Below are 11,435 nucleotides of genomic sequence, written 5' to 3'. Positions count from 1 at the left end.
GTGGCATCTTTCTATAGCAAAACCTTGTCCTTGCTTTCTGGATTTTCCTGGAATCTAGATATCTTGGAGTCATGTAGCTAGAAAGCTGTGGATAAATTTGGAGATGTGGAGGTGGTGCTGATGAGAAGTTTCAACATTGCACTGAAGAGAAGTGTTTTACTTCACATAATTAAGAGGTCCATTGCTTGTCCATCATAATCGGATACCCTTTTGGGGTTCCTGCCTGAGACATTTTCACTTTGAGTTTCAGAATAGTCACCCTCCAACCACTTAGTAAAAATTATCAATGTTTTCACAAAGTCTTTCTTTTCAGGATTGTATAACTACATTTCATTCTAGCCCTGCCAATACTTTCTGCGTGGAAGAGGAGAGCTGTGCGTAATTATCATCATTACCATTAGTGTTCTCACAGCATTCAGGGCCACCTAGGAGAGGGTTGGATGTGGAATCAAGACTCCATCCGCCAGTTTCCTCTGCACAGTCTCCTGCCTGAAGCAAAGGTTTCAAACTATGGGTTCCAGGCAGGAGCACTTATTATTATTTTTTTTAATCCCTCTGTAGTTTGGGGCGTTCAGAGAATGAGCTAGCAGAGGTTACTAACCTGAGGGAGTGCCCAGAATTTGGAGCATTTAGATTGTAAAAGCTAAGTGGGAGTTTGGAAAATTTGTTGAATGTGAACAGCCAACAGCTGAATCTCTCCAGGATTCACCTCAGACTTGAACTCTAGATCGGGGGAGGCGAGGGCTCTGCGTCTGTGGTGCAAGTGAGGCAGTACCGGAATTTAGGGAGAATGGACACTGGCATTAGCTGGACCCTCTAAATGGGAAGTTGGGGTGGGACGGGGTGGGTGGGGGTCTGAAACTTGGGGAAGTCCTGCCTCCTGCAGACTCCAGGGAGGTGCTGGAGGCGTCCCGACGTGGGGATCAATTTGAGAATCAGCTTGGAAACTTGGGGATCAAGGCTGACCCGGGGCCGGCGGAGTGCCTTTCTGCCAGGCCCGGAGCTCCCCCGGAGAGCGGGAGGATCTTTGGGGTGTATGGTAGGTAAATGCTGGAGGGCGGGGAGCGGGCAAGCGCTCACGGCAGGTACCAAAGTGAGCCGAGAAAAGTGGGAAAGAATCGAAAAGAAAGAGCAAATGTAGCGGAAGTTTCAAGGCCCTCTGCGAGGAATAACAGTATAAATAACCGAAGACGTCTTGTAAACACTGCGGTCATAACCCCGAACATTAAACAGCCCCGGTGGCATCTGGCGCATCGGCCGCCGCGGGCTGCGCTGGGGCAACGAGCGAGCCCGCTCCCAGGCTCCTGGGCCTCGCCTCTCTGTTTATCTCAACTTAATCTTCCCTTACGAGCTGTTCCGTAGCCTGCAAGATGTTTAAATTAAAACCTAGTCCGCCGGAAGTGGCGGCGGGAGCTCAACGTACCGCTGGGCAACCGCACCCGAAAACGCAGGCACGCCGGTTGGCTGTCACGACTAATTAGCAAGTTATGAATAAGAAATACACGACGTAGGTGGCAGCATATGGAAACACACGCCCAAGGGTTGTGGGATTTGCGTCTTTCATGACTCCTGCGATTTCTTCACTAGTTTTGCAACCGTGGGTTGTTCGGGACCTTTCCACGCCTGTGAAGTTATAAAACGAGGCATTTATTTTCCTGCCCGTGGCAACAATGATCCTGCGGAACACACGAATATCGCACTTAATTTCTCTGGTGTATTTTAACTTCTGAACTGTGAAACTGTAACTCGAACCCTACCAAGTCTTTGTTCACAGCGACCTTACTTCTCACAGTCTAAAAGCAAGCTTCCAGGAGTCTGTGTTTAAGGTTTCAGTGCAAAACACGACCTGCATCTTCCCGATGGCAATTTCTGCTTCTCTGAAAATGTGCGTCGAGGCCTCATACAACAATTTTGATTGATTGAACTTCCCTTTCCCCCTAGTTGTCCTACTTTTTCTACCAGATAATTAATTATTTATTTTAAAAAAAAAAGAATCAGTGCTCAGGGTTTTTTTTTTTTTTAGCAATATAAAGAGAGATTTATTTTCTAAAGTAGCAAAAACTTGTTTGAAAAAAAATATATATCTTTAAGTGGCTTCCTTTATAGATGTGACTATCAAAGTCAGCTATTCTATGATCTACATTTTACAACATATTGTACAAAAGATACACATTGATAAGGCTCTTAGTATCTATTTATAGATTTATAATTACATATTGCACTTGGACCAGCAAGGCTCGCAGTCATTCACTGTTCATCAAGTTAAATAGCTGGGTATCTTGGTAAGTACAGTGGGTCTTCTCTGGTTTGGAAACCAGTCTCCTTGTTGTGGTAAAGTGTTCTCGCCGGGGTCGGATAGGGAGAGGAAGGCTGCGAGGTGAGGGAAGCAGAGACAGAGAACCGCGAGGGCAGGGGTCGCCTCCCCTCCGCTCCCCACCGCCACCCCCACCCAGGAGCGCGCCTTTCCCAGACTCGCACCTCCAAGGTCAGGACGCTGTGGTTCCACAGAGGCGGCTCGCGGTCACCACTTCTTTCAGGTCACTCTCGGGTTTCCCGGCCACCATAAAGGGCCAAGTCTGCAGGGAGAGAGGAGGGTGGAGGAGGTAAGTGGCCGTGGAGGAGGGGCTGGGGTGGGCTCAGAGGCTGCGATTGAGCGAGGGGGAGCTCTGAGGGCAGGTGGTGCAAGGCCAAGCCCCAGATCTCTACCAGAAACAGAGCGTCCTCGTGCATCCCGTGGCTGCAGAAAACCCAGCTGCTGCCTTGGCCGCGTGCTGGGTAGCAGCTCCAGGAGCCCAGGGGCCTTTAGAAGAACAGCAACACTCAGGGTTGACGCTGGGCTAGAAGGCAACTCGTGAGGGGCAGTGCTGCGGGAGCCCGGAGGGGCTGGTGCGGTGGCCCAGCCCGGACTGGGGAGCTCCAGGACCTCCGCGAGAACCCCGCGCGGTCCCCGTGAGCGCACTCCCTGCAGGCCGCTCGGCAGAGGCGCCGGGCGGGACCCCTAGACTTGGAACCTCTCCCTGCCCCAAGCAATTTCCCTACTTGCATTTCATTCGCCATAAACTCGAGCTTCAACCCCAGTCTCTAAGTTAATCAGCACCTCTTTTTAAAAAAAAAGTACCAGAAGATAACACGGGCCTCTTGTGCAAAATCTTCCTACTGGGCCCAGAAAACATCACTTTCTCTTCTTTTCTCTGGGAGGCTATTTTGTAAGGAAGTCCATTGGAGCTTCTTATTCCAAAATGAAACCAGCAGTATTATCAAAGGTAGCACTTTCGTTTTAGTTCGAATTTTTAAAGAAAAGCCATTAGTCCTCCCATTGAATAAACAAATAGATAAATAAACACCCTTAATTGGATGCAAAACCCTTTCCATGTAGATTGTGTTTCTACACTCCCTTTCCCCAAGTCCCCGGGACTGATTCGGTGGGAAGCTTTTCCCAAGGAAAACCCGTCTTTCTTATCATATATAAACAGAGGTCCGGGTCACTGCTTGTTTTTCTTCAAAGCCTGGTGTTTGAAGACGAAGTCACATGAAAAGGGGAATTACAATATACTTCTTCAAAAGGAAAATGCATTTAAGGAAAATAATAGGTTGAATCAATCCACTGCAGGCATTTCGATTATAGACTCGGCGGGCATCGCCTGTTAACATAGAAAAGGTAACATTTTCTTCTCAGATGAGTGACGTGCTACTTATTACGAGAATATTTGTGAGCAATTACTGATTATGCGGATACTGGCTACTACTTCTGGGATTTAAAAATGTTAAGCTATACATTTCAGCCCGCGGGGGACATTTTGGGGGGATAGTGTGGGGAGGGGGAACGAGTCGGTAGGCAACGGTTCGAAATATTGGGTGAGAAAAAAAACCATACTTGAGCTGGATATTCATACAAGAATTAGAAGCCCAAATCAAGTTTTACTTTCAGCTAAAAGAGGACAGAAAAGATAACAGAAACGCCCGGTGGTACACAGCATCCTGGCCGTTTCCTGTTCAGAGTCAGCATCTTTAAGCCGGCGGGGATGGGCGCTGGGCACCCCTCCTCTTTGGCAACCCCCTAATTGAGCTGCCACGTCAAAGCCTCGCATAAATCACTCCCGCTGGGACGGCTGCTCAGGCAGAGAGCGAGGGCGCGCAGTGGGGAGCGTCTGCAGCCACTCCCTGGCGGCAAGAGGCCCGCAGCAGCCGAGAAGTTCAAAGCCACTGGGGCACCGGCACCCAGCACCTAGCCCCACGCGCACGCACGCACGCGCGCACGCCCCGCGGGCGCGCCTGGCCCGCCGCCGCCGTCACCCCAGGCGCGAGGGAGAACTCACCAGGTTGACCGGGTGAATGTAACCATTCTCGTACTTGTCGTTAGCCAGGATCTGCCTCAAGTGGGCGATGTAGCTGGACGCCAGCCTGAGCGTGTCCAGCTTGGAGAGCTTGGTGTCTGGGGGCACCCAGGGCAGGGTGGTCTTGAGCCTGGAGAAGGCCTTGCTGAGCACCCGCATGCGGGCACGCTCGCGCGCGTTGGCTGCATTGCGCTGGACCTGCTTCCCCTCCTGGCTGACCCCACTCAAGGGACTCTTCTTGGTGGGCGCCTTCCTTCTCTTGCCCAGGCCGCCGCGGCCCTTGTGGGGAGACCCGTTCTCGCAATTGGAGCTCTCCTCTGTGCTCTCGTTGGAAGCTGCAAACTCCTTGTTCGAGTCCATTTTCAGCCCGTCGCAATCCAGCATTTCCACTTCTTGAAGGTCCTCCACATCGCTGAGGGAGCCAGTGGACATGCTGGGGCAGGGGGGACTGGGAGAGAGGAGAGAGGAGAGAGGAGAGAGGAGAGAGAGAGAGAGGGAGAGAGAGAGAGAGAGAGAGAGAGACCCTGAACCAATGCAACAGGAGCCTAGTGTAGGGAGGACTTGGAGTTGGGGACCGGCTGGTGGGATTCACTTTCCAGTCCGATTGCAGAATGGTGAGGAGGACCCGCTAGGGCCGAGGGCCTCTGCGGGAAGGAAATCGGTGCTTGCTTTCCCCACCCCCGGAGTCGTGGCCGTAAAGGAGTGTGAGAGAGCGCTGAGGAATTTGGTGGACACTAGGAATTTATCTGGGGAATAGAGAGGCGGATCCTTGCAGCCCAGGGGAGGGGCCTGCTAGGCCTCAGCAAAGCTCTTAGACCCCTTTCACAACCACAGGGGAAACTCGCATACACAGACCCGGATTTCCAATGTGGAATGTGAATCAACTCCCTTGTAATAGGCACACAGCTCCTCCACCAAGGAGCAAGGCTGCTCCAGCCTCTTGCCCTCTGTCCAATTCTTCAGACCATCTTTCCTTCGGACGAGGTTCCTGTAGATTGGTATTGAGAACTTAGGACAAAGTTCAGATCGTTTCCTGGTTTTTTCAGGGCCTTACACCCAACAAATGAAGCGCCAACAAAACGCCAACACACTTCTTGCTAATATTCTCTTACAACCTCGCAGCTTTAGGCTGACATCTTCCCACTCTACCTGGGGTACATTAAGAGAGCAAGTGATCTTTGGATCTTGGTGGTAATGGCAGAGATGGTAGTAAAAAAAAATTCTCCCATAATTCATTCCTGTATGGATGCCAAGAAACTGGAGAGAGGGGTTTACATAGGTGCCCTAAGCTGGTGCCCAACCAACAGCCAGGGCTAGTTCAGGTGTTTAGGGAATGAGATAGGATGGTCTCTGTGCACAACGTTTTGCTCATTGATAATCCTAGCAGTTAAGAAACTGATCTGCCCCAGTTTCTCTGATAGGTTCGATTGCTCTCAGACATCACCCCGAATAGGGTTTGCTGTGATTCCTACCGCCTCCCAGCGCCTCAGCATTCCATCCTTTTAGCAATCAACCAGGTCCCTCCCTGGGAAGCTGACATTACAAAACACTGAGCAAAATTACCCCTTTCATGAAGGTTCTTTTCTGTTCTTCCCAACTGGGATTATCTTCCCTGAAGAACAGGAAAATTTCCTCTGGGAGAAAGTGAAAAAGCAAAGGGAAGCAGAAGGCAGAGACTGAATGAAATGGATATGATCATGCCAAGGATTGAAGCAGAATGCTGGCATGGTTCTTGCTGGTTCTAGGGGTTTCTTTCTTGGCAGTTGGGTGTTGAAGATGAGGGTCTGAGTGTTTGGCTCAGAGTCTGACCCACCCCCCTTGCTTACATTCAGATATCGTATCTCTAATCCTGGGCTCAGCTGGGAATTCACTAACCTCAAACGTTTTGTTTTGTTAGCAGGGTCTTGTTTGCTTTCCCCTATGCTGTAAACTAAACAAATTGTCAGCAAATCAGTCTTTATTAATGAATGAGTGAACCCTCCCCTCCGTAATATCATTGCTGAGGATCCAAAATTTGTTAATCACCAGGGTAGAGATTTATGAGCCCTTATTTTCTGTTGTTTGTGCAGGTGGAGATTTAAATGACCATATCCACTACCAAGATTTATTGCGAGAGTGATTGATGTTATAAACCAGGAAAAGGACTCTTCCCACAGCAAGGATGACAGGAAGATCAAGTTGAAGTTGCCTTTGTCTTCATGCATAAATGCCCCAGTGCTACGGCACAGAAAGTGTACTAATTTAATCCGAAATCTAAGATTGCGTTAAGAGGACACCCAGCAGGTCTGATGAAAATGGCTCCTCTGATTCTCAAACAAGTTTTTGTTGTTATTGTTGTTGCTTTTCTTTGGTTTGCCTTCTCTTTTCATTAAAGTTACAGTTAGTTTTAGAATACAGAACAAGGTGACAATAGGTATTGACTAGTTCTTTTTGAATTACATGTATGTAGCTACTGCAACTAGTTTATTTGGGTGCTGGAGTGGGGTAATAATTAGCTATGGCCTTACTACATGCCAGGCCACTAAACTATGAAGATTTTTCTTCTTTGGGGGGTACCGGTCACTATTTTTCGCCTGGTTTGGTTGTCTGCTGCCCTTTGTTGATAACTACTCAGGCTATTTTGGGAGACTCATACTGGTTTGTGTGGCTGAACAGACTGCTGTCTGCACACATTTTCAATGTCACACACTTAAAAATAGCAATTTCTAGGAAGGAGCAGAAGTGGCTTCACATCCAGGTTGGTTTTTATGCCTAATAATGATTTTTTTTTATAGTAACATAAGCAAAAATTAAGTTCCATGTCAGTTTGTTGCATAGTACTGCATTTAGACTGAGAAGGGCCAATGAGTTATGAACTTTGAGCTGCTTCTAAAATTCTGTAAGGAATGGTTCCTGACTTGGGACCAGGACGTGAAGAAAGTGGTCATTTAGGTATTCTTGATGTTGAATTCTTGGTGAAAGTGTATTAATAATACATTTTTTCCCTCCTGCATTTTGTGTCTATTCCTGCCAATAAACACTTAGGGACAAATGGGTGGGGGAAATGACTTATTGTTGGATTCAACTGAACAAATCAGTTAAGCTGTAACTTAAGCTGTGCCAAATTCTCCCAAAATATAAACTATATTCTGTGAGAAGAGAAGCACTTTTGAGAAGCTGTATTAACCCTTGAGATAGCAGGAGAAATACTTGAAACATTGCAGTTTGAAAGCACTAATCAGAAAATGAGTGATTTGAACATATGAGATAATTCCTGAAAGTTCTTAACCTTACTTTTAAGTCACAATTTATGTCCCAAAGGCATCTGGCCAATTTGCTGCGCACTTCTACCAATTTGTTTTGCAAGAAAGTCTATCTTGGAGAGATTTTAGTGCTAACGGAAATTTATCTTCAGAAGTTGTAAAATGAAGATTAGGCATGGAATGTATCCTTGAACTTAAATCCGGGTTTATCAGCTGGTAAATTTTCAGGAAGTTCAAATTTGATTCGGCGGTACTTGGTAGGAACAATTTGCTTCCTTTTTATGAGAAGGAAAACATCCCAGGCTTCTTTTGAACTGACTTCATATACCATCACATGAGCTTTCTGAAAGGAAAAACGTACCTTTAAATTCATGTTTGAATTCTTTTCCTGGATTTGCTATCATTTGTCCAGAAGGCAAATAGGCTGCAAGGAGTCTCTTTTTTTTTTTTCCTTCATGTTTTAAAAAGATTTATTTATTTTTATTGCAAAGTCAGATATACAGAGAAGAGGAGAGATCTTCCATCTAATGATTTCACTCTCCAGGTGACCGCAATGGCCAGTGCTGTGCTGATCCGAAACTAGGAGCCAGGAACCTCTTCTGGGTCTCCCACGTAGGTGCAGGGTCCCAAGGCTTTGGGCCATCCTCAACTGCTTTCCCAGCCCATAAGCAGGGGGCTGAATGGGTAGTGGGGCTGCCGGGATTAGAACCGGTGCCCATATGGGATCCCAGTATGTTCAAGGCAAGGACTTTAGCTGCTAGGCCACGCCACTGGGCCCTTTTCCTTCATTTTTATTTAGCATCTCCAGATTTTTTTTTCCTTTTGATTGGTGGAGACCATCACCACTTAGTCAATTTGTTGATCTTCTAACCAAGTTGGTGTATCTTCCTTGATTCTGTAGGATTGCTTCTGCGCCTGTCCTTCATGGTTGATTGATTGCTCTTCACCTGCTCACAAATCCATTGAAATCTGACTTCATTATTCTGTGTTTTATCTACTTTTCTTAAATTGAGTACAAGATACCCATACTTGTTGTCAGCTATAGTGATGTTAATCTGCTAGCACAAATGACATTAATGTTTGTCTCAGAAGTCTAGCCGTGATAATACTGGCTCTTGCTGTACCTTTCCTTGGCACACCAGGTTGGAGTCTAAATCCCTTCAGCAATAAGAATTAACTTTCTCTTCTTTTTTTTTTTTAGATTTTATTTGTTTTTATTTATTTATTTATTATTATTATTTTATAAGATAATATATATTGAAAAGTCAGAGGAGGAGAGACACAGGGAAGATCTTCCATCCGATGACTCACTCCCTAAGTGAGCGCAACAGCCGATGCTATGCCGATCCAAAGCCAGGATCCAGGAACTTCTTCCGGGTATCCCACATGGGTGCAGTGTCCCAAGGCTTTGGGCTGTCCTCAACTGCTTTCCCAGGCCACAATAGGGAGCTGAATGGGAAGTGGAGCTGCTGGGATTAGAACGGCACCCATATAGGATCCTGGCGCATTCAAGGTGAGGACTTTAGCCGCTAGGCCACGCCGCCCGGCCCTTATTTGTTTTTATTGCAGAGTCAGATATACAGGGAGAGGAGGAGATACAGATAGGAAGATCTTCCATCTAATGATTCATTCCCCAAGTGACTGCAATGGCTGGAGCTGAGCCAATCTGAAGCCAGGAACTAGGAACATCCTCCAGGTCTCCCATGCGGGTGCAGTGTCCCAAGGCTTTGGGCCATCCTTGACTGCTTTCTTAGGCCACAAGCAGAGAGCTGGATGGGAAGCAGAACTGTTGGGATTTCAACAGGCGCTCATATGGCATCCTGGCACGTTCAGGGTGAGGACTTTAGCCTTTAGGCCATGGTGCTGGGCCCAGACTTAACTTTCTTTTAACACATAGAAAGAATTCAATGTTCTGTAGTTCAGATGCCATAGCAATTAAAGCTGATGACTAATATCAGTTGATTCTAATGAAAGGCACTTCATAGTTTTTTGGATTCCAGAGTTAATCTTGCCTTCTACATGCTCTGAAATGTAGCTTTGAAAGCAGCCTTAGCAATGTACTTGAAGGACGGGGTGGACTCAGGGAACAGTGGGCTGCAGGAAACCAAGGCAAACAGTGAGAAGTAACAGCTTAGTCTCTTAATGTTCTAATGCTGTGAAATGCTGGAAGCACAGGTTTCCACATTTGGGCTGGTGTTGTGGCCCAGTAGGCTAAACTTTGACCTGTGACACCAGCATCCCACATCAGAATGCAAGTCCCTGGTGCTCTGCTTCAGATCCAGCTTCCAGGTAATGTTCCTGAGAAAGCAGCAGTTGATGGCCCAGTTCCTTGGGCTCCTGCCGCTCATACAGAAAACCAGTCCCAGCTGTTGCAGTGATTTGGGGAATGAACCAGCAGATGCAATCTTTCTCTCTTCTACCTCTCTCCTTTCTCTCTCTCTCTTTGCCACCCTGCCTTTCAAGAACATAAAATAAAATACTCTTTAAAGAAAATTTCAAAGCATTTCTTGAGGTTTCTGGAAAAGGTTCAATTTTGGGGGTTATGTGCAAGACATCTGTAGAGAACTTCTGTGTTTATGTATTTTATTAAGGGTCACAATAATCCTGGGCCAAGTGCCGCAAGATTCCTTCCTCTCAGGGGAAAATGACAGGAGAATCCAAAGTTACCCAGGTTTGAGGCTGTTTCTTGTGGGTTGGGTGTCTGGCATTGTAAGCCTGTTTGGGACACTTGTGCAGGATGTTGGAGGGCAGGACCTGCTCAGACTCCTGATTCCTTTCCCTGGTGACAATAAAGAGCTTCCTGGGAGGGAGCAGGTGATTCGAGAACTTGATTGGGTACCACTCAGAATGATTTGGATTCAGTCTGGCCCAGCTCATGCTGTGGTGGGCATTCCATAAATAAATCAGTGGACTGAATATCTTCATTTCTGTATCTCTGTCTTTTCAATACATCAAATAAATAAATAAAAACTCTATAAAGAGATTTATTGTGGCAGTAACTTGGCTTTGAAGAGCCAAGGATCATGGGATTTAGATTCCACAACCAGAGAGTGTGAATCCTAACCTCAGGAACATGAACCATCTCCAGGTGATACAGCATTTTTAAACTGGCGCATGAAACAGAAGGTGGTCAGAACTGAGTGGGACGGTCAATCATCCTGACACCATGTCAGAGACGGCATTGCCACTGCAATGTGTATTCCAACGTACCTAGCGATACTGCTTCCATTAAGCAACATGAGTCTGCATGTTTTACCATTTGCGTCATTTTAAGAAATGAATGAAAAGGCTTGTATTCTATTGACACCTATTTATTAATGTGAATCTACAACAATTGAACGTGGATTTTATAAAGTGATGTAGACTTGACCCGACCTGGAATAAAATGCCTAAACCCATTCCAGAAAAGTTTAACCAATGTGAATATGAGAAGGACCTTGCTAAAACCAAAGTCTCACCTCTACCATGGAGGGCTGATGAGACCGAGGGCATCTTATGCCATGAATTTTTCCCAAAATGCTCACTCTATTTCTTCCACTAAACATTGATTTATGTCAACATAATCTTTTACTTAAGTTATTATCATAGTTCCTACAGGTCTTTTTGCTTCCATTCTTAATTCCTCAAAATTTAGTTCCAGGGGCTGGTACTGTGGCATAGTAGGCTAAGCCTCTGCCTGTGGCACCAACATCCCATATGGGTGATGGTTCGTGTTCCAGCTACTCCACTTCTGATCTTGCTCCCTCCTAATGGTCTGGGAAAGCAGAGGAGAATGGCTCAAGTCCTTGAACCCCTGCACCTATGTGGGAGACCCAGAAGAAGTTCCTAACTCCTAAATCAGATTGATTCAGCGCCCACC

At 46.6% G+C, this 11,435-nt stretch overlaps 1 protein-coding gene across 1 annotated transcript; it reads right to left on the bottom strand.

Annotated features, from left to right (window-relative positions):
- Positions 1–2,023: 2,023 nt before the first annotated feature.
- TCF21 (transcription factor 21) lies at positions 2,024–4,766 on the bottom strand. The gene is made up of 3 exons (XM_040965401.1): positions 4,317–4,766; positions 2,479–2,576; positions 2,024–2,370 (listed from the first exon to the last, which is right to left on the bottom strand). The coding sequence occupies exons 1-2, from the start codon at positions 4,764–4,766 to the stop codon at positions 2,487–2,489; spliced, it is 540 nt and encodes a 179-aa protein (XP_040821335.1). The 3' UTR covers positions 2,024–2,370; positions 2,479–2,486.
- Between the last annotated feature and the right edge of the window lie 6,669 nt (positions 4,767–11,435).

The sequence above is a fragment of the Ochotona curzoniae genome, unplaced genomic scaffold (assembly GCF_017591425.1).
Source record: "Ochotona curzoniae isolate NIBS_2020 unplaced genomic scaffold, NIBS_Ocur_1.0 scaffold_3890, whole genome shotgun sequence".
NCBI lineage: Eukaryota > Metazoa > Chordata > Mammalia > Lagomorpha > Ochotonidae > Ochotona > Ochotona curzoniae.
This window is presented reverse-complemented; position numbering and strand designations above follow the sequence as displayed.

Bases quoted from the DNA above. Each gene is read 5' to 3' on its own strand.
- TCF21 (XM_040965401.1), bottom strand. From the start codon at position 4,766: ATGTCCACTGGCTCCCTCAGCGATGTGGAGGACCTTCAAGAAGTGGAA. The intron at 2,577-4,316 runs GTGAGTTCTCCC...CTCTCCCTGCAG, and splicing joins ACATTCACCCGGTCAACCTG to ACTTGGCCCTTTATGGTGGC.